The sequence below is a fragment of the Polyodon spathula genome, chromosome 4 (assembly GCF_017654505.1).
Source record: "Polyodon spathula isolate WHYD16114869_AA chromosome 4, ASM1765450v1, whole genome shotgun sequence".
Taxonomy (NCBI): Eukaryota; Metazoa; Chordata; class Actinopteri; order Acipenseriformes; family Polyodontidae; genus Polyodon; species Polyodon spathula.
In genome coordinates this window covers 57,951,563-57,971,711 of record NC_054537.1, presented here as the reverse complement: position 1 = coordinate 57,971,711, position 20,149 = coordinate 57,951,563, and the positions used below count along the sequence as shown (strand labels likewise).

The 20,149-nt window shown below is 41.1% G+C and overlaps 1 protein-coding gene across 4 annotated transcripts in view; it reads right to left on the bottom strand.

The window, feature by feature from the left end:
• LOC121314664 (sterol regulatory element-binding protein cleavage-activating protein-like) overlaps positions 1-17,945 on the bottom strand; it is a 51,199-nt gene extending 33,254 nt beyond the window's left edge. For 2 of the 4 annotated variants that reach the window (XM_041248142.1, XM_041248143.1), the window contains exons 1-2: positions 16,391-16,491; positions 5,326-5,520 (exon numbers count right to left, since the gene is read on the bottom strand). In XM_041248142.1, coding sequence (XP_041104076.1) covers positions 5,326-5,520; positions 16,391-16,422 — 227 coding nt within the window. In that variant the 5' untranslated portion in view covers positions 16,423-16,491. Of the gene's footprint in view, positions 1-5,325; positions 5,521-8,862; positions 8,932-16,390; positions 16,492-17,765 lie in introns of those variants that run through there. The other 2 variants (XM_041248144.1, XM_041248145.1) reach the window with 2 other exon arrangements.
• Between the last annotated feature and the right edge of the window lie 2,204 nt (positions 17,946-20,149).

The following is a 20,149-nucleotide window of genomic DNA, read 5'->3' as shown; positions in this document are numbered from 1 at the left end:
TTCTTTTATCAGAGCTTAGAAAACTAAGCAATGGCAGGGACCAGTATAAGGTGCTCTATTGGAGGCACGACATTGCAGGATGCAGTGCTCCAGCAGACAAACTGTAATGAAACCTCTATAACAGGAGCCAGGGTGCTTCACCAGCCTGAGCTCAAAAGCTGCATTAGTTAGGAGTAAATTCACTCCTAAGAGCAAGACTTGCAGGCAGACTGGGAGAACTGCTGCTGCCGAAAGCCTCTATATCCCTGAACAACCTCCAGAACAGAGCTCCTCACTTTGGCGCCACTGAGATCCAGTGTTTTAAGCAACAGATAACAAGGCACAGAGCAGCCAAGCAGCACTGAACAGCTGAATCAACATGTGAATGGAGTCTAGACCAGTCACTCACCTCCACCCACAACACCACTTGTTGTCAAAGCAACCCCTTCAACGTCAAAGGTACCACTTCAAAATATTGACAGTTTGCTGTAAACAAGCCCAGGTATCAAAATTTGGGTAGGTATATTAGTTAATCTGTTCACTTTAAATGTTTTTTTTAAAGCAAAGGTCTGTGTCTGCTACACAAGCTTCTTTGGAAGATTTGCGTAATTCTAAAACCATGCTGCCAAAAACATATTTGGTCCATCTCCATTAATCTTGCATGTTTTAATGTATCAGTGAAGGAACTAAGTTCAAAAATACTTTTTGTACTGCTTAAAACACACTGACGAAGAGATTGCATTGATGGATTTGGCAACATGTATTTTTGTATTTAGGATTATCCCATCATCAAGTATTTGAAGTGATGGGTGCAATATTAAGAAAGTAATTAAAGTAATAAAAAAAATACAAACTAGGGACCACAAAAATGAACTACTACTTTCCATTAAAGAGCGGGAACACAAGAATGTAATCACAAGCATCCTCAAACCATTACGCTCCTGGACTTGTTGGTTGCTCTTTGTGTAGGTTGTGCAGAGAACTTAAGACGATATAGAGTGTATTTTTCGCCCACACTTTGTGTCTGTCATACAAGAGTGCAAGAGAAAGTACACTCTTAACTTCATTGAAGGTAGCTGTCAGACGTATTAAATCATTAAATCTGTATAAGAAAAATAAATAATACAAATATTTTTACATGGATACTGCAACAATCTTCACATTGATTTAAAATGGGCTGTCAGTCATTATCCTCTAGATGCACACAAAATGCATTTATTGCAATAGGCAACACTAACTGTGCAATTAATCAATTCCCTCTCATCCAGTTCATTCTATTACAAGACATTCAGTCCCTTCACTTCAGACAGTACCTTAATGACTTACTTGTCCCTGCTTCTGAATATAATTCTAATAATTAAAAGGCAATGCTGGAACAAATGTTTGCAATGGAATGGTCTGGAAAGCCAAGGCTGTCTATCCTACTACCGATGGAGCCAACCAGAAGCCTGCCAATGATGCTGTGATTACAAGCTGTGACCTTGTGGTGGAGTGTCCCGCCCCCTTTATGTTTCTTAGTGTTTTATGTTGTATGTAATGTGTTAATGTTGGTGTTTATGTATAAAATACACGGGATATAAATATGGGTTAAGAGCACAAGTGTTTAAAATGTATATTTGTATTTAGGCACGAAGAGTGCACAGCACTTCACATGCAGGTAAAATAATATGTGAGCATGGGGAATTGCACTTTTATTAATTCACGCTCAGTTGTACCGAGACTCCAATTGAACGATTGATTAGCAATCGAGTCTCGGTACAGCTGCATAAAAGCTGCATGTTTTCACTCACTCTGGTTTGTGTGTTCGGTGAGTGGAGAACGGGTGTGGAGAGGAGAACGTAAAATAGTTAAAGTTAAAATAATTGATTTCACTCACCATGTTTGTCTGTCCGTCCGCTGTGTTAGTGTCTGTTTCGTTTAGTGTTAATTCGTTTTGTTTGTCTGTTTATTTTGGTCTCAAGTGCCGTGTCCTGTTTTGGTGTGCTGTTTTTGTTGAAATCTTTCATTTTATTATTTAGTAAATATACTGACTGCGAAAGCGTCTCAGTTTTCATCTGTCAGTCCTGGTTGTGGAGTCTATTTCTGGTCTGACGACACCCATGCAAAGCCATCCTGATCACAGACCTTCATTAAGCTTTTTAACAAATTATAAAAATTATATAATATTATAAATAATATTTTTGTTTTTTTGCTTAAGTGCAATGCACACAGGACAGTGAAGGAATAAAAAAGGGCTATCTACAGAAGGAAGATATGTAGTTTGCGTCACTTGCGTTGTGTAGTAGTTCATTTAAACAAGGTTTCTTTTTTTTTTCCTCTCCATACTTGTTTGTATGCCTTGGCCCCTAAAAGAGGTGAATTTCGCGGGGACCCCTCAATTTCACGATTTCCGCAAAATCACGATTTAGGTAGACCCCTACTTATTGTCCACAGAACCTGAGATGTTACACTGTTCTATAACCACCTACTGTAGCTTATCACAGCACAGTTCTGGGAGAGGCTGCTTCAAATATTGCCAACATGTCAAACCCTTGTGCTACTTAAATTAGCCCCGACTCAGCCCAGTATCCTTGTCCTCTTTGCACAATCCTGGCAGGCTCTCCTGGTTCTCCAAGAGAGGAACAAATTCCAGATGTCCTAAAGTGACTGGCTGGCACAGTAGGTTACACACACAGCTCCAGTTGCTCACGCCAATGTGATATATCTGTCTGTCTCTGTGGAGTGTGCCCCCTTCCCAGTCTAAATACAATACCGATTAACACCTCAGTTTGCTGCACCTCTCTTCCACCAGTGTAGTCAGGTTTGCCACTATACAAGGAGGACAAGCAAAAGCCGCTCCCTGGTTGGCTGATGCTGTACCTGTACTGCAGTAACCTGCAGTATGACATTAGCATTCCATACATCCAACGCTCCAGACAATGTTTTTCTTGCTGCTCCTATTTTACATATTATGTTACTATCATGTATAATGCACTTAATGTATTTAATGAAGTGTATTTTGCACTTTTTTTTGTATATCTGTATATCATGTATTATGGATTTTCTTGTTGTAACTGCACCTCGTAAAGTGCTTTGTGATGGCGGTTCGCTGTGAAAGGCGCTATATAAAACAAAGATTGATTGATTGAGTAATTTCACCTCCAATTTATAATCTATGTGCGTAAACTGTATTTTGGGCGAGTAAAATGCAACATTACCTTGAATTCAGAGTACTTCCAATGAACACAGTACATACTTTATTGTCAACTTATGAGGTATGCATAACTAGAGCCTTATATTAACAGTAATGTTAATTTAACTATACAAAAACTTTGTCTTATTTAGTCCTCTTTTTGTCCTGCCTTAATAATATTGTTAACATTATTGGCGTAGAAGTTGCTATTCTCGATATAGTTAGCTACTATCTTCACAGAGTCTCCTCCCACTAGCACTAGACTGTTACAGGTTTTTTTGGTTTTCTGTAAATCTTTCTTGTGCTCTCCTTTTCCAAGTCGACAGACACGCTCCATAAAATGAAAAAAAAAAATAAATATTTTTAAAAAACTGTACTGATACTGCCCTTATGCCAATAAGGAAACAATAACATTGTATTCCATATTGATCGCCTTGCAACAGCAATACAAAGCATCCCGATTCTCCAGACACAGAATACTGGATTCGGTTGACAGACAGGTAAACCCGGGCTTATTGGTCACATGTTTCTGGCAATTACAGGAAGCTTGATAGCATGCAAACTCAAGCTATGCAGAAAAATATCTGTTGCGTATTACATTTAAATATTATATGGAATTCATATTTTTGCAAAGCATAAAACACCCAGTATGCAGCTTCTCTGGAGCGCTGTATACAACACAAAAAAATGAGTACCCATCTTTAATGGTCTGTAGTAAGCTCTACATTAAGAGATGGGTTATACCATTATATTAAATACAGACATCGTTATCATTTGTATCATTTGACGAATTAATTACTGCGATACTACAGAACCATGGCATGAATAATGTTAGTAAGTCAGTGTGGCAGAGCAAAGCTCTGCCCTTTTTAAATTGGCAGGGATGGAGTTAATTTCCCCTACCTGCCTGGGTTTATTATGTTCAGGTGGCAGGGGTTGATTAGATGGTTAGTTTAATTAACGATCAATCAGCGCCCAGCCACCTGACATAAAAGGAGGCCTCTGCTTCCCATTGAGGAGGAGGGAACTGAGGAAGCAGGTTGGTGTTTGTGATTTTTGAATTTTGCTAAATCCAGTGAAGGCATTGCCCAGCCTGGAAACCTTTATTTTTGTGAGTTTTGTTTTTGCTTTATTTGTGTTTGAATATCTGTTATTTTGCCCTTGTGCACGTTTATTTTGTGTTTATTTATAATAAAATTAGTATTTTTTTGAACTGCAGTCTGTCTCTGGGCCTCTATCCACTCACCAGCCTGCCACAGTCAGATATATGTAGCATAATATAGCAATCCACACTTGAAAACCTTCTTTACTTGTCAGTTCAGCAATGTAAAAGAGTTGTGTTGAGTCTATTTCCCATCAGAGGAAAGGACCTTTGTGGGTCATGGGACATGTAGGACACATTTCTTTTTTTGCCCCCCACCCCTAATATAACTCCAAGACAACACTGACTTGATAGCTGGTCTCTGGCTATTCAATATTAACGCTATCCATGCATATGCTGCACACATTTATCCCTTGTTACAAGGTAGGCCTGAGTTACATAAGAATTATCTTTAAAAAAAAAACAAAAAAAACCACAGATTAAGTTTTGAATTTTAAAACATGCAAATGGCCTAGATGCAATTAGAGCATTTACCTGTGTAGCAAGTTTGGTTTCCTCCCAGAAAACCCTAGGCTTATCTTTTTTTTTAATTGTATTTATTTATTTTTTATCATTATTTATAATATTAATGAAAAAACTGGAAACATGTTTGAAAACAAGCACAGCCTTTCATCAAATGAATTCAACTTCTGAACAACTGGATTGATGTACGATAAGAATAACATATAGTTATAACAACAAGTGAACATCATTTTTACCAAGCCGTTATGAGAAGCTCTCCAGTGGGAGACTGCATCTGTACAACATGCTTGAGTATATGAAAATACTTTGAATAAACATTTAATAAAATAACTGTACACTTCATACTTATCCTACTGTACAAACATTATGGCCATTTCTGTGATTTTATTAATCGAATCCATGTAATTTACTAAACAATTAAACAATTACACTATTCAAAGTCTTTTGTACAAGCCACAGTTAAAACCAGGAATGTCTCAAACTGATCCGCAACGGGAGACTTGCTCTGCACAGCCACACAGCACAGCTCCCCCCAGTGAAGAGTACTCACCAGCAGGCGAGAATGCAGACCGCGGTGAAAAAGATGATGGGAACGGGGTAGGAGGTACACAGCAGGCCGTGTTGATAGAAGGCGCCAGAGATCTTTTGGTGGAGCCTATCGCTCAGGGTCATCCTGGGGGTCACCTGGCATCCATTGGGGTACGCAGGGGGTTCAAGGGGGGGGATCCAGGGGGTATCCAGGGACCTGCACGCCAAAACACAAAGCAAATAATTACTGTGTGTGCTACCGTGGAAACACAGAAGTTCAGCTCAAACTACAAAGGGGCCATTCTATTAACATGGTCAGCTTCACACTAAAACCAAAGTCCCTCCAATCGTCATTTGATAGTTAATGACTTATTCAAATGTAACAAATTTGACATTATCAAGGAATGGCCCTCCAGGTACTGCACAGAAGTGTTTTTTATTAAAAAACAAAGTAAAACTAAGACTGACTAAAACAGTGAATTATAACAGTCCGTAAACTCTTGCTCTCTTGACCTTTCTGCTCCCTCCTATCGCCAGACTATCATTTCTCCCTAAACCCTCTCTCGTCCCCTCCGCTGCTCCTCCACCTCCGGCAGACTAGCCACACCCTCCCCACCCCCCACGCCTCCATAGCCCACTCCTTCTTCACCTTTGCCCCTCAGTGGTGGAACGACCTACCCATGGATATCAAGACTGCTCAGACCCTGACCACCTTCTGGCACCTCCTCAAGACACACCTGTTGAGTTCAGCATCAGCTTGTGCTTGCACTGAACTGCTCTATAACTTGCCATATTCTGCTCCTAACTATACTGTATCTTGTATTTGATTTTACTCTTATAGGTAACCATACTTTTTGTTTTTTGTATTTGCTCTTATTGGGAAATCATTCTCATCCATTGATCATACTGAACTGTACTGGACTTTACTCATATAAGCAAATAATTACTATAAGTTATAACTGCTCTTAGTCAAATTACTGTACTCTATCTTGCTCTTACTTGAATTTGATCTTATATGATCAATATGATATAAATTTGATATTTTATATGACACTTTGTACTGTGATATTTTGTAACAATTGTAAGTCGCCCCAGATAAGGGCATCTGCTAAGAAATAAATAATACAATTTTAAAATGATCAAAATTCTATGGTATTCATTTAGTCATTTGATATCCACAGGTACTGGGCAAAAAATATAAGAAAAATACACTACTGCTTGCAAAGATTACAAAATAAGAACCGTCTTTTTAGATCCAGTAATCCTGCGAGTAATAAAATGTGACTGTTTTTATGTTTACAACAATGTTGTTGTTTTTTTTTGTTTGTTTGTTTTTTTTGTACCTTTTTTGTACCTTTGGTAGAAATTTTAAACAATTTGTCCATCTCCAATACCGGAAACAGAGACAAGACAAACACAGAGGATCCCTCATGTCCTTTGTGTTCATTACCTGCAACATTAAGGCACATTTTAACAGGATGTAAGGTGGGTCTTAGCCAAGGAGTTTACTTGGCGCCATGACCAGGTGCTGCGATGTTTGGCCTTAGCATTGGAAGACAAGCGTAACCTGACCAGTAAGTTGCCACCAGTTCCATCAAAGCATTACACACAAAAGACAATATTCCTCCATCCAGGAGAGCAACCACCAAGAAAATGTGTTAAAATCAAGCCTTGCTCAGGACATCTAGAAGCTGCAAGAGACTGGAAGATGCTGGCAGATGTTGGTCAACGGCTTATTTTTCCACGTGAGATTGCCACCACTAACCTTTGACCAGACATTGCCTTGTGGTCTGGATTAGCATGTCTTGTTCATCTGGTAGAGTTAACAGTGCCATGGGAGGATGCTGTGGATGAGGCGTATGAGAGGAAGAAACTTCGGTATGCTCAACTAGCTGCTGAAGTGGAACAGCAAGGATGGAGAGTCAGAGTTTACCCAATGGTGGTGGGTTGTCGAGGATTTGTGGCACACTCTACAACCCGGTTTCTCAGAGATGTCGGGTTCAGTGGCCAAGAGTTGCGTCGCACAGTGAAGAACTTATCTGAAGTAGCAGAAAGGAGAAGCAACTGGCTGTGGTTGAGACGGAAAGATTCTGGATGGGGATCTCAAGCACAATAGAAAGAAAGCAACGCTGATGCACAGGTAAGTAAGCTGGGCTGAGCTGAGTGTGGGATGGACAAGGGTGATGCTGGGATGCCAGAATCACTGTTGAGCCCTATTGAGGCGTCGTGGGCTAGTCAACGAAACACAGAGGATGGAAGGTGCCCACTTGAAGACCCCAGAGATGTACCCTACTTAGCTCAATCCAGACGGCTGTCATGCTGATGCGCTGGGGGGACCGCACTGGGTTGATCCCCGGAGCCAGCATTACAGCCGTTGTGTGTGCGCTGGGGAAGCAAAATAAGCTGATCCCTGGAGCCAGCATTACACTTCAGTAATCAACACCAGACAGAAGGATCTCTACATCATCAGATGGAAAACAACGCAAATGGATGGAGATGCAGATGGATCACATTAGTTTAATGCAAAGCTACGTCTTAGTTGGTGAGAGCCGAGTTCAAATCAGCATGAAGTTCAACATCTACTCTCATGTAATGGAAATCTGACACAGTGAACCTCTTCAGTGCATTAACAGTTCAGGTTTTTGCCTGCTATACTGGACAGACCCACTGGGTGACCCTTCAGTAAGGTTTGCTGGTCGGTCGTGTTTCACAGGCTGCAGCGCAGGGTTGATGCAGACACAGAGCTCGGGTATTCTTTGGTACTGCAGCAGTTTCAAGGTCCCCTGTCTGCACAGTGTCTGAATGCCACACCCTGTTTAAGGCATTCACTCAGCATACCCATCTAAAAGGTGATTGTGGGTGAGCTACATCATATAGTATACATAGTGTTCCTTCATAAACACCCACTAAAAGAAAGCACAAGTTTTGACAAACGGTAGACTCTTTAGTGTCTTTATCAAGGTCCTCAGTTAAAAAGTAAAGACACAGGAAGGAAACAAAGTGAAATTGTGCCAGAAATAAGAATATCCTTGATACTGTACACAGTGCGGCAGGGTTGAATAAACCTACATTCCCCCTGCTGGCTCCCATAGCTCACACTGCTGTAACATGGCTATGCAGCTGTTGCTGAAATCTGCACTGTCCATGGTGCATCAGATTGAAGAATCTGCAGCTACTTCCTTATAAAATGTTGTCACAAAATTTGCACTGTAATTGGGCAGTTTTTCTCATGCTTTTCTTGTGGTTATACTATGCATTTACTAAACCATAGTTTACCATGTTTTTAATATGCTTTTCCATACCATTCAGGGTGTTATAGCGCTTTACTACACTTGGCTATGCTTTTACTAGAGTAAACTTTTACAAGGGAAAGTCTGGACTACATGGTATCCAATATTTAACGCAACCCTCCCCTAACACTAGACATGGCACCTACACTATGTTGGTGTTAGAAAGGTCAGGCAATAACCCCCTTTGGTCACTGGTCTGATTTGAATGTGAAACAGGAGGTGTTTTAAATAGATGAGAGTACACAACAGTCTATCGGGATAAATCGCACCTTCATAGGAACTGCAGTCACAGCGCTGGATCCTGAGATGGGCAGGGGTGGGGCAAGGCAAGGCTCCATCAGTCTCAGAGACCAACACAGTCGGCTCCTGCTAAAGTCAGAGATGATTTTCACAACCGAGCCACGGCTGCTCAAAGAAGAAACTTCAATAAGTTCTGCTGCCAAGAGCACAGACAAAAGCCTCAAGCTAAACCACAAGCAAAGCAGCAGCCCTAGCAATTTGCTGTCACAGGCCCCGGGTTGCTTTTCAGGGAGTCACCTGGAGTACTGCCATCAATACACCACAGACACCTGGCTGCTCAATACTGTACAGACCGGCTATTCTCTACAATTCAAACATGGTCCTCCTCCCTTTCAGTGCAGCCCTACAATGTCAGTCACTGATCCGCAAGACACTGTAGTGTTGTCTCAGGAGGGGACAGCCCTGAACGGTACATCCTCTTCATTTGGAAGTAGGTTTCTACTCCAGGTACCTCCTGGTGCCCAAGCAGGATGGTGGCCTCAGATCAATCCTAGGTCAACCTGTATCTGAGTCGATGGAGGTTCAAGATATTGACCATGCAACAGTTGTTGCATATAATAAGGCCAGGCAACTGGTTCATACTTACTTTCACATCCCCATAAAACCAGGGCACAGGAGTTACCTCACGTTTGCTTTCCAAGGGACAGCATACGAGTTTCGAGTACTGCCATTCGGCCTCTCCCTAGCTTCCCATGACTTTTCAAAGTGCATGGAGGCTATTCTGGCCCAATTGAAACTCAGAGGCATCAGAGTATCCAATTACCTGGACTACTGGCTCATTTGTGCTCAGTCTCCAGAGCAGGCAGTGGCTCACACGGAACTCGTTACAGACCACCTGCATCGGCTAGATCTGTCAGTGAACCGTGCAAACAGCCAACTCACACCCTCACAGACAGCCTCCTATTTGGGAGTGCGCCTGAACTCCAGGTCCATGCTGTCCACTCTGTCGGACAACAGAGTGCAAAGAATAACTGCTTGTCTTTTTCAGCTCAACAGAAAGCTCACAGCTCACACTAAAGTCCCACATAAAAGATTATCAAACTGAACTCAGTAGGGATTCAAAGAAATGCATGCACATGGATTAGGGAGTGGTTAACATGTAGAAAACAAAAGGTACTGAAATGGAAGAAGGAATCTATGAAAAAGACCTAGGAGTTTATCTTGACTCAGAAATGTGGGGAAGTTATAAAAAATGCCAACAAGATCCTCGGATATATTGTGAAAAGTGTTGAATTTAAATCAAGGGAATTAATGTTAAAACTGTACAATGCATTAGTAAGACCTCACCTTGAATACTGTGTTCAGTTCTGGTCATCTCGCTACAAAACGGATATTGCTGCTCTAGAAAGAGTGCAAAAGAAGTGCGACCAGAATTATTCCTGGGTTAAAAGGCATGTTATATGCAGACAGACTAAAGAATTGAATCTATTTAGTTTTGAACAAAGAAGACTGAGCGGCGACCTGATTCAAGCATTCAGAATTCTAAAAGGTATTGACAATGTCGACCCAAGGGACTTTTTCGACCTGAAAAAAGAAACAAGGACCAGAGGTCACAAATGGAGCTTAGACAAAAGGGCATTCAGAACAGAAAATAGGAGGAACTTTTTTACACAGAGAATCGTGAGGGTCTGGAACCAGTTCCCCAGTAATATTGTTGAATTCTTCAAGAAGCTGCTTGATGAGATTCTGGGAACAATAAGCTACTAACAACCAAACGAGCAAGATGGGACGAATGGTCTCTCGTCCTCTAGTATTGACGTTCCAGAGGCTTCTGGGCTTGATGGCAACAGCTTTTAAAAAGAGCTTGGTGGCTTCGGTCGCCTATAAAGGACATTGTCCCTCGTTGGAGGCTTAATGTGGTGCTTGAAGCACTTATGAAGTCTCCCTTTGAGCCCTTGCATTCAGTGGAGCTGAAATACTTCTCTTTGAAAGTGGCTTTTTTGCTTGCAATCACATTCGCTAAGCGGGTGGGTGAGACGTAAGCATTTTCAATTGCGAAATCCTGCTTAGTTTTTTCAGAAGCCAGGACAAAGGTTACACTTCGTACCAATCCTGCTTTTTCGCCTTAAACCATCTTGGTATTCCACATCAACCAGACTGTGGAATTGGAGGCTTTCCATCCACGTCCTTTCCAGTCTGATATTCCAGTGACAAAGTTGGAGGCAGTCTGAACAACTTTTTGGCTGTTATGGGGCTAAGTCCCATGGTAAAGCACTGTCTAAATGGATTATGCACACAGTCAAGACTGCCCAAGAGTGAGCCGACTTGCCCCCTCTAGAAAAGTTCACTGCCCATTCCACCAGGGGCATGGCAACTTCATGGGCTTTGTTCCAGGGTGCATCGGTCACAGACATTTGCGATGCAGTGGTGTGGGCAACTCCCCATACTTTTACACGATTCATCTTCTGAATGTCATAGATCCTCAAAACCCTGGCTTTGGCACAAGAGTGTTAAGGGCGGCCTCAGGGTTGACCCTTGCAACATAAACATAGAGGTGAGTTCTCCGTTAGTTTTTTAACCCTGGCTACATGTACTGGGGTGCCTAATGGTAGCGCACAAGGTAGCCTTGCTTAACTTTGTGGTATTACGGTTGGTCTACAATATTGTCTTGTGATAGCTTTGGTATTTCTACCTATTAAGTAATGGTTACATTTCGTACTTGATAGGGGCCATTATTATCATAACCCTGGTTCCCTGAAATAGAAATGTAACCATTAAACTTCAAGGTCGCTGCGTCTTGAAGGAAAAATGATGACGATATCTGTGTCTGCAGTCCATCTATGCCCGTGGGGGTGGGCAGGACTGAGTCACAGGCTCTGACATCCAGCTTTGATATATCATGTTCAGGTTTCAGGGTCTTTAGGTTAAATACTGATTAGGTAATGGTTACATTTCTATTTCAGGGAACCAATGTTTTTATTACTTTATTTACAAGGTGGACATAAAAAAAGAAAATACAAAAATAAAAAAAATCTACAATGTACTGTTTTTCAGGTAATCATTTAAATATTTAGGCACACCTGCTGCATACTCATATTGAATGGGCAACGCTATTTTCAGATATTTCGAAATAACTATTTTTAGACCATCAAATATTGTGAAATAAGCTATTTTTTAATAGGAAAAAATACAGCCCTACTTATAACACACACACATACACAAACACACACACACACACACAAGTATATTTCAGAAAAAGAAGCAATGCGTACAGACGTGCAGCTTCCGAAAACGTTTTTTGTTTACAGGCTTTCTGCTCTGCTACTGAACCACACTGAATTTACTTACACAGCAACGCTGCCTAATAAGAAATATTTACCCACTTTGTACGTTTGTGTGGGGTGGGGCCCGGCCCAGAGGGATAATTCCTTAAAATGACAGTAGCCTAATGTATGCACAAAACTTTGACAATACTGCAGTGCGAGCGAGCATGAACAAGTTTCTTTTGTCAAAAAGTAAGAGGGCATGGCCCCTCTGGCCCCCCTGGCTTCGGCACCTCTGCCTGGTGCAAGACTGTAAAACAGAGAACGGTCCTAGTGCTCTTCCTAGGGTAAGAGACGAGCAAGCAAGGTTATTTCTCTAAACCGCAGCAAGATAGTAAAAAAAAGCTGTAGCCGTCAAAAAACTGTAGCTGTCTTTTTTTGCTCTTTACGCTTTGCATAACCTGATTTGTTCTTTGGTAGCGGATTTGATATTATTATATTAATATTATTATTTTAATACTGAATTTTTACCACCTGTTGGTATGTGCTATGTATCACATCCGCCTACACAGCAATCACATGACCTTAACACTGACCTATTGCCACAGCACTCGCTCTGCATCCTGTCTACATACAATCAATCTGTTGGCTCTGATTTGCAAATTTGTATTTTGATTGACAGTCTTCCAATACTACCTTGCTACGCTTTATCTTCAGTAGATTGGACGGCATCCATATATTTTTTTTACCCTTAGACATTAAGTAGGCTCAGGAAAAATACGAATAGATTCAGGGTTGGGCCCGGGTGCAATTGGGTCACCTACCATGACGCCGGGTCTGACTTATGTACTATAGAGCACCTTACAGTATGATAATACAATAACAAAATAATATCCAAAAAAATTGTTTTTAATAAAAGTAGCCAGCCCAAATATCGATTTAGATGGCGGATCGCGCCGGTCGCCAGCTTATTTTGAAAACCCTGTCTTATTCCAGGTACTGCTAGCTAGTATCAAGACATTCAAGTTTGGAAGGCATTCAGCCATATTAAGGAATAGAAAAAAAAACATGAGCCTGCATCTTACTTGTGTTTGTATCTCCCCCTTACTGACTTTTCCTGATATCCTCTCTGTTTTTTTGTTTTTTTTTCAGTGTGCTTACTTTCCTTTTTTTGTTTGTTGGAAATTAACCCTAAATAGACTTGGGACAGAGGGTAGAAGACATGTCTTCACACAGAGAGTGGCGAGGTATGGAACTGGTTACCTAGCCACGTTGTTGAAGAGGAATCGCTTGGATCCTTTAGTACTAGGAACCACACGAGCGTAGACAACCCTAATGGCTTCCTCTCATTTGTAAATGTTCTTCTGTTAGGCTTCAAATAGACCCACGTCTGTCCGTCTGACATGGGCAGCCTGGTCACCACAGATTTTTTTTTTAAATCATTCACGTGCTACAGCTGCGTTGTGTGAGGTGCAAGTTTCAGAATGTCATCAGGCTTAAACTGTGTTGTAGTTCCTGCTGTGGTCTACTGGAAAACATGGACCCGGGAATGTCTTGGATCAGAGTGGACTGAAGTACGGAACATTACACCGAGTTGCGCCCGTCACGTGACTTCCTGTGTACGGTTGCTTGCTGAATACATTTCAGGCTTTCTTGTTGATTGCTTCTGAAGCTGTGCTCCCAGACTGATGATCTTGCAGCCAAATCTGGCTTGCCTGAAAGCTTCTAGCGCTTTGCTATACATTTGGAAACATTTGCTAATGGAAATTCCATTTAGGAGGTAAAAGGATAAATTTGGACAATTCTATAGAAAGATGGTTTATCACATGCATACGGCTGCATTTTAATCAAATATATTGTATGTGTGTTTGCCAGTAAATCTATCTAGCAGGCAAGACAGGAGACAGGATAGTTCCACCCTGAGTCTTCTTAAAAGTTAATTTGTTTTAGCGGCATAGGTCGTGGCCCACAGCAACCTGTTAATTGTTAGTTAACAATTGTCAGATTGTCTTTGATCATTTATTAGTACATTAAGATCGAGTTTGGCCCTGAATTGACTGACGGCTCATTCTCACAGTGTTAAGGATTTTTGTTACAATATACACACACCGTCAACATCCCGGTCTGTATGCATGGGATCGTTCCATATCCACAGTGAAGTCGACTCTTTTGTCGTAATAAAAAGCACACTGTGTAACTGCCTCCGAAACGAAAATCCTATACGTTGCAACAAAAATGGAAACTATATTGATTGTTTGAAAAAAGTAGTAACGCAGTGTGACAGGGCGAGCAGCCCTGTACATTATTTGTTTGTTTATTTTTAGAACGGGATCTCATCCTCTGCCCCTGTGCAATTTTAATGTTTTGTATTTGTTTGTGTTATGATTTATTTATTGTAGTTATGACGGCGTAGCCGGGCGGTTTGGTTTGTTATTGTTTTGTTTTTATTTTAGACGTGTTCTGGCAGAGGTGAGGTAGTAGCTCGTCCTCTGCCAGGATTGATTACAAACCTTGTGCAGAAGCTCACCTGTATATAAACCTGCAGCTCTCTGCACTCTGGATGGGTGTGTACAGAGGAGAGTACGGGACAGCGAGACCGAGAGCGAGAGGAGAGAAAAAACTAAAATACAGACTCTAGGAACAGTGACAGCAACTGCCCAGCCTGACCCAGTCTGTTTATGGCACGTGATGGAAGACCACCATAGAGAGAGTTGCAGTAGTCTATTAGAGAGGAGATGAATGTATGACAGCGTATCTCTGCATCCAGGAGGGAAAGGTAGGGACAGACCTTTGAGATGTTTCGGAGGTGGTAGAAGGAAGATTTGACTACAGAGGAGATTTGGGCATCAAAAGGTCAGGTTACTATCCAGAAGTACACCAAGGCTTCATACAGTGGGGGAAGTCAGCAAAAGACAGTTTCTGAGGTTCAAGGAAGCAATATTGAAATACTTGAGTTGAGTTTTCAATCCTACTAGAAGTAGTTCAGATTTGTTAGTGTTGAGCTGAAGAAAATTGGCAGACATCCAGGCCTCGATGTCTTGGATGCAAGCTGAGAGCCGGACCATGGCAGAGGGACATCCAGGGTCTAGTTTTAGGTAGAGCTGGGTGTCATCTGCATAGGAGTGAAACATGAGGCTATGTTGGCGGATGAGGTGACGCATGTCGTACATCTACAAGTTCTCTTCTCCGGGCCCTTGTCTGGGTTCCCCAAGACGTGCACTGGCCCAAACGTAGTCGTGACGAAGGTAATATCTTTTATATGACTAAGTCAGAGAATGTCGATTTGATGTCATGAAGTACGTGGTACACGTCCATAGTTCGTTTCCGAATCTTTTTTAGGCTTAGAAAAAATAATAAATAAATTATTATTTATTAAATAATTTAATTATTAATTAGTTCTGATTTGTGTAAAAACATTTTGTCATCAATACGCATATCCTCTGTGGATAGGACACCTCCTAAGAGAACACTTCGCCTAAGGAACACGACTTGTGCCTGAAAATGGATTTTAACCCATTGTAGTCGAGGTGGACCTAAATGTTCAAGAATCAAATTTTTTCCTGGAAACTTTCTTGTGACTGATCACTACTGATGTATGACCAAACATGTTAAATTACCAAATATTCATAAATTTTCAAAAGACACTGATTGGTTTATTAAATCTTTCCAGAACTGCTGTTCATATCATTGAATTATTTTGTAACTGATTTCCACAAGCGACTCCTCATCGCTACAAAGGTGTTCATGTAAAGGAAACGCGATGTTTTACCGTACATTTTCTGTTTGCTACTTTAAGCGGGAAAAGAAAGAGAGCTGTTTTTTCAACCTTTATAAGCTCGAAGACTTCTGTTCAGATAATGTGCACGTGTTGTAACATTGCTGCCGCGTTTTTTAATTACACACATCCCCATCACAAAATTTAATTTGGCCGTCAATCAAAATAATTACAATACAGACTTAAATTAATAATAATAATACTATATAAATATAATACATAAATAAATAAATTACTGACTCACACACGCGGATGAGGCAGAAAATCCGTCTTTTGAAGCCAATTCGGTTTATAAAGCGATTTCGAAGGGTTTCCCACAAGGGAATTCTCTTGAGCTGAAGACTATTCTAAAACAATAATCCATTACTGTTCCAAGTTTGGTTTACTGTACAGGTTCCCAGCATCCAAGACAGCAGTTCTCAACGCATTGTGAAGTTACTATCCCCTATACCTGAATGATCACCTAGGGTGCTCAGAACCACTCCACCGCTGTAGTAATCAACAATAAACAGCCCTTACCTCTCATAGTAGATCAGCTGAGATAGCAACATCAATCAGATTGCAAAGAGAAGCAAACCAGTCTGCCTCTAATACAACATCAAGAGTAGTGACTCCGCACACTGACCCCAAACGTGTGTGCAATAGCAAACAAGCATGTTAGTATTTGAGGAGGGGGGGGGGGGGGGGGGGGGGGGAGAGGGGAGATTTCTCCAGCAGGTTAACCAAACAGACAGCCAAACTCTCTGCCATGTGCTACAGAACTCCATTTCTTTTCTATCTGTGTAGGTCAGTCAGAATGTTGTTCTCTCACTAAACATGGCATTGTAGGTAAGACAACATTGAACAAAATCTTAAAAGAACAACTTCTGATAATTTGCGTACTAGGGATTTCAGTGTCCCATTTTTCTACCCTTTTTTTACCCACATCAATTATTATGTTGTAATCTTAATTATACTGATATTTTCTGTAAAAATGTGCATTTGTAACCATTTCATCAGACCTTAAAAAAAGATGTCGTCCAACATAATGCTGATGTACTTGCTTTTCAACTTTGTCAACTGACTGGCCTGTCAGGCAACTATGCTACAGCTAGAACAGTAGAAACAATCAATGTGATATCAAACTAAACAAGAGTACTGTAACACATTGGTATAGGTTCCGTTAAGAATGACTTGTAATATTGCTACTATATTACATTAAATTAAAAAACTTAGCTATACTTTTACGTTCACATGGCAGAGCCTGTCACCAGTGGCACTGGAACAACTTTTAAGGTGGGGGGGGTGCTGAAAGCCACTGAACAAAACTGTAACCCCTGTGTATGATGGAAGCCATGCAAAGCCAGGGGTGCTCCCGCGCTCCCGCACCCCCAGCACCCCTGCCTTCCCCTGACAAGCACAGCTTTACCTAAACTGTAGAGGACGACTTACTAGTAGTAATTGACCAGCAGGCAACAATTACATTCAGAAACCAGCTTTGATTAAAAAATAAAAAAAACAATCGGATCTACCATTGAATGTGTTCCCATTCAAATGAATGATGCCCGTTGCTGAATGTAAGCCAAACAAAATAAACAAGGTGCGTCTTTGTAAATCTGCATTAACTTAAAACCAACTTTCCCACAGTTCTGATTCACCGCAATCACCTCGATTAATATTCGTTAATGTGTTCCACTCAAGCTAGTTTGTGTTCTAATCGCCGCGAGTAGACGAGTTAGTATCGTATAATAATAATAGCCGGTAGAGTGTACTCTGATCACTCAAAATCACCAGAGTCCTGCACAGCAACAAGGGACTCTGGGGGCAGATCCGGGGCCTGGAACCCAAAACCCTGGGGATATCGCCCATCTTTCTGTGATCAACCCCTGAAAACTGCGTCTGATCTGGCGCTTACCTCAGCGCTGCTCCTCTAACTGTCTCCGGGCGCTTTGCTCGGCCTCAGACCGTTTTTTTTTTTTTTTGGTTTGTTTTGTCTTTTTTAATGTCTTGTGTTTTAAGTCTGACGTTTAGCTTCTACAGCATGAATGATCCTCTCACTGACAGCAACGTGAAATCCCAAGCAGCGAACCCTGAACTCCAACCCCCACCCCGCCTTCCAGACTGAGAAAGACATGGAGCGGGGTCCCTCTAACGGCAACACCGTGGGACTGACGCTCTCAGTTGAACATAATGCAAGAAGGAAAATCTAAAAAATATAAACACCCTTTTAACGAGATTAAGCTGTATTTTTATATAAGTTATTTTAAAATAAATACTGCACAGAACAAATCATTTATTTAATACATGTGTAAATGCATATGCATATAGACTACTAACCATCTTGTATATGTTACATATCTCGAAAATAATTAATATGTGTTAAATGATGGGAGGAAAAAAAAAAAAAAAACATGTAGGATTTATTATTTTGTCTAAATCATATATACATTCATTTAAAAATCATACAGAGTTGTCTTGTGTTGAAAGAAACCCTACACAATTGTCTTTGCTGCTTTCTGCTGATGAGATAGCAGTACTGCTGCTTTAGATCAGGCTGCAAAGTCAGTGGTGCACCCTTCTGGGAAAAGACATGTACTGCATTCTGCACCACTTGAGCATTCTACTGGAACTCAATAATCACATTAAAAGGGCCTCATTCACTTAAGCTCTTATGCTTTAAGGCGCCCCTTCTCCTAAGATAAGGTGTGCACTATTAAACACCTTATTCATCAACCTAGATAAGGTGCACCTTAAAGCATTAGGCGTTTATTAACACTCACACGCACACACACACACACACACACATTAAAAATAAGGTGTTGGATTGATCAGCATCTGCTGAATATGCCTAATGCATTGTAATGTATTAAAATAATGTGGAAAGATAGCACTAATGAGGGGAATATGAATACCAAGCTGTCTCAAAATGCCAGACTGTCGCCCATTTTCTAAAAATAACCCCACTTATGTACTAAATACTTAAACAGGCAAATAATTGAAAATAACTAAACAGGCAAGACAAAAGTGTAGAAGCACAGTTAATTATTTACAACCAATAAAGAATGACTGGGTGGGATATTGGCTCTTCATTTTACCCCCAAATGGGTTTCTGCAATGATCACTGCCAATACTTTTATCACACTGAATCTCATACCAGTCTAGTCAACACACATATCACTGTGAGACAGGCAGGGCTAATAGCACACACCTCACTGCAGTCAAAGACAGGGCTAATAGCACACACCTCACTGCAGTCAAAGACAGGGCTAATAGCACACACCTCACTGCAGTCAAAGACAGGGCTAATAGCACACACCTCACTGCAGTCAAAGATAGGGCTAATAGCACACACCTCACTGCAGTCAAAGACAGGGCTAATAGCACACACCTCACTGCAGTCAAAGACAGGGCTAATAGCACACACCTCACTGCAGTCACAGACAGGGCTAATAGCACACACCTCACTGCAGTCAAAGACAGGGCTAATAGCACACACCTCACTGATGTCAAAGACAGGGCTAATAGCACACACCTCACTGCAGTCACAGATAGGGCTAATAGCACACACCTCACTACAGTCACAGACAGGGCTAATAGCACACACCTCACTGCGGTCACAGACAGGGCTAATAGCACACACACCTCACTGCAGTGACAGACAGGGCTAATAGCACCCAGCACCCACACCTGAACTGAACACAGGTAGAAGTTGAGGTTGTGTAACCCACTGGTGGAACCGCATGCAGAATACTGTGTTCGATTCTGGCCAAATTATATTGTAAAAGATCTTGTGGCCTTGGAAAGAGTCTAACAAAAGAGCATCCAGATAAATCCCAAGACTTTAAGGAATGAGCCATGGAGAAAGGATGAGTAGCCTTAGTACTGACGTAACATTTTGAAGCTCTTATGTTCTGCTGGTCATGATTGCTCCTTTGTCCTGAAGCTAGTATGAATCGTTATTTCTGTGTTAACTGTTTGATAATGTGGGCAATAATCCTTGCAATATCAGTGCACTGGAGCAGCCATTTTGAAAATAGCTTTGAAACAGACCTTAAAGTTCTAAGTGTAAAAAGTTGTCAGAATGTTAACAATGTAAAGAAAAATTACAGGTATGTTATTTAAACAATTGTAGCAACACATGGGGACGTGTATGTTATATTTTTCAGAACCCCGCAACTTATTCTTCTATAAAAAAAATACACTTATAAACTGTTTAACTAATCTTTGCACAATGTTAGTGTATCTGTATATACGACTAACTGAGGATTGTTAAGGTCTGCGGACAGTTATTTGGGATAT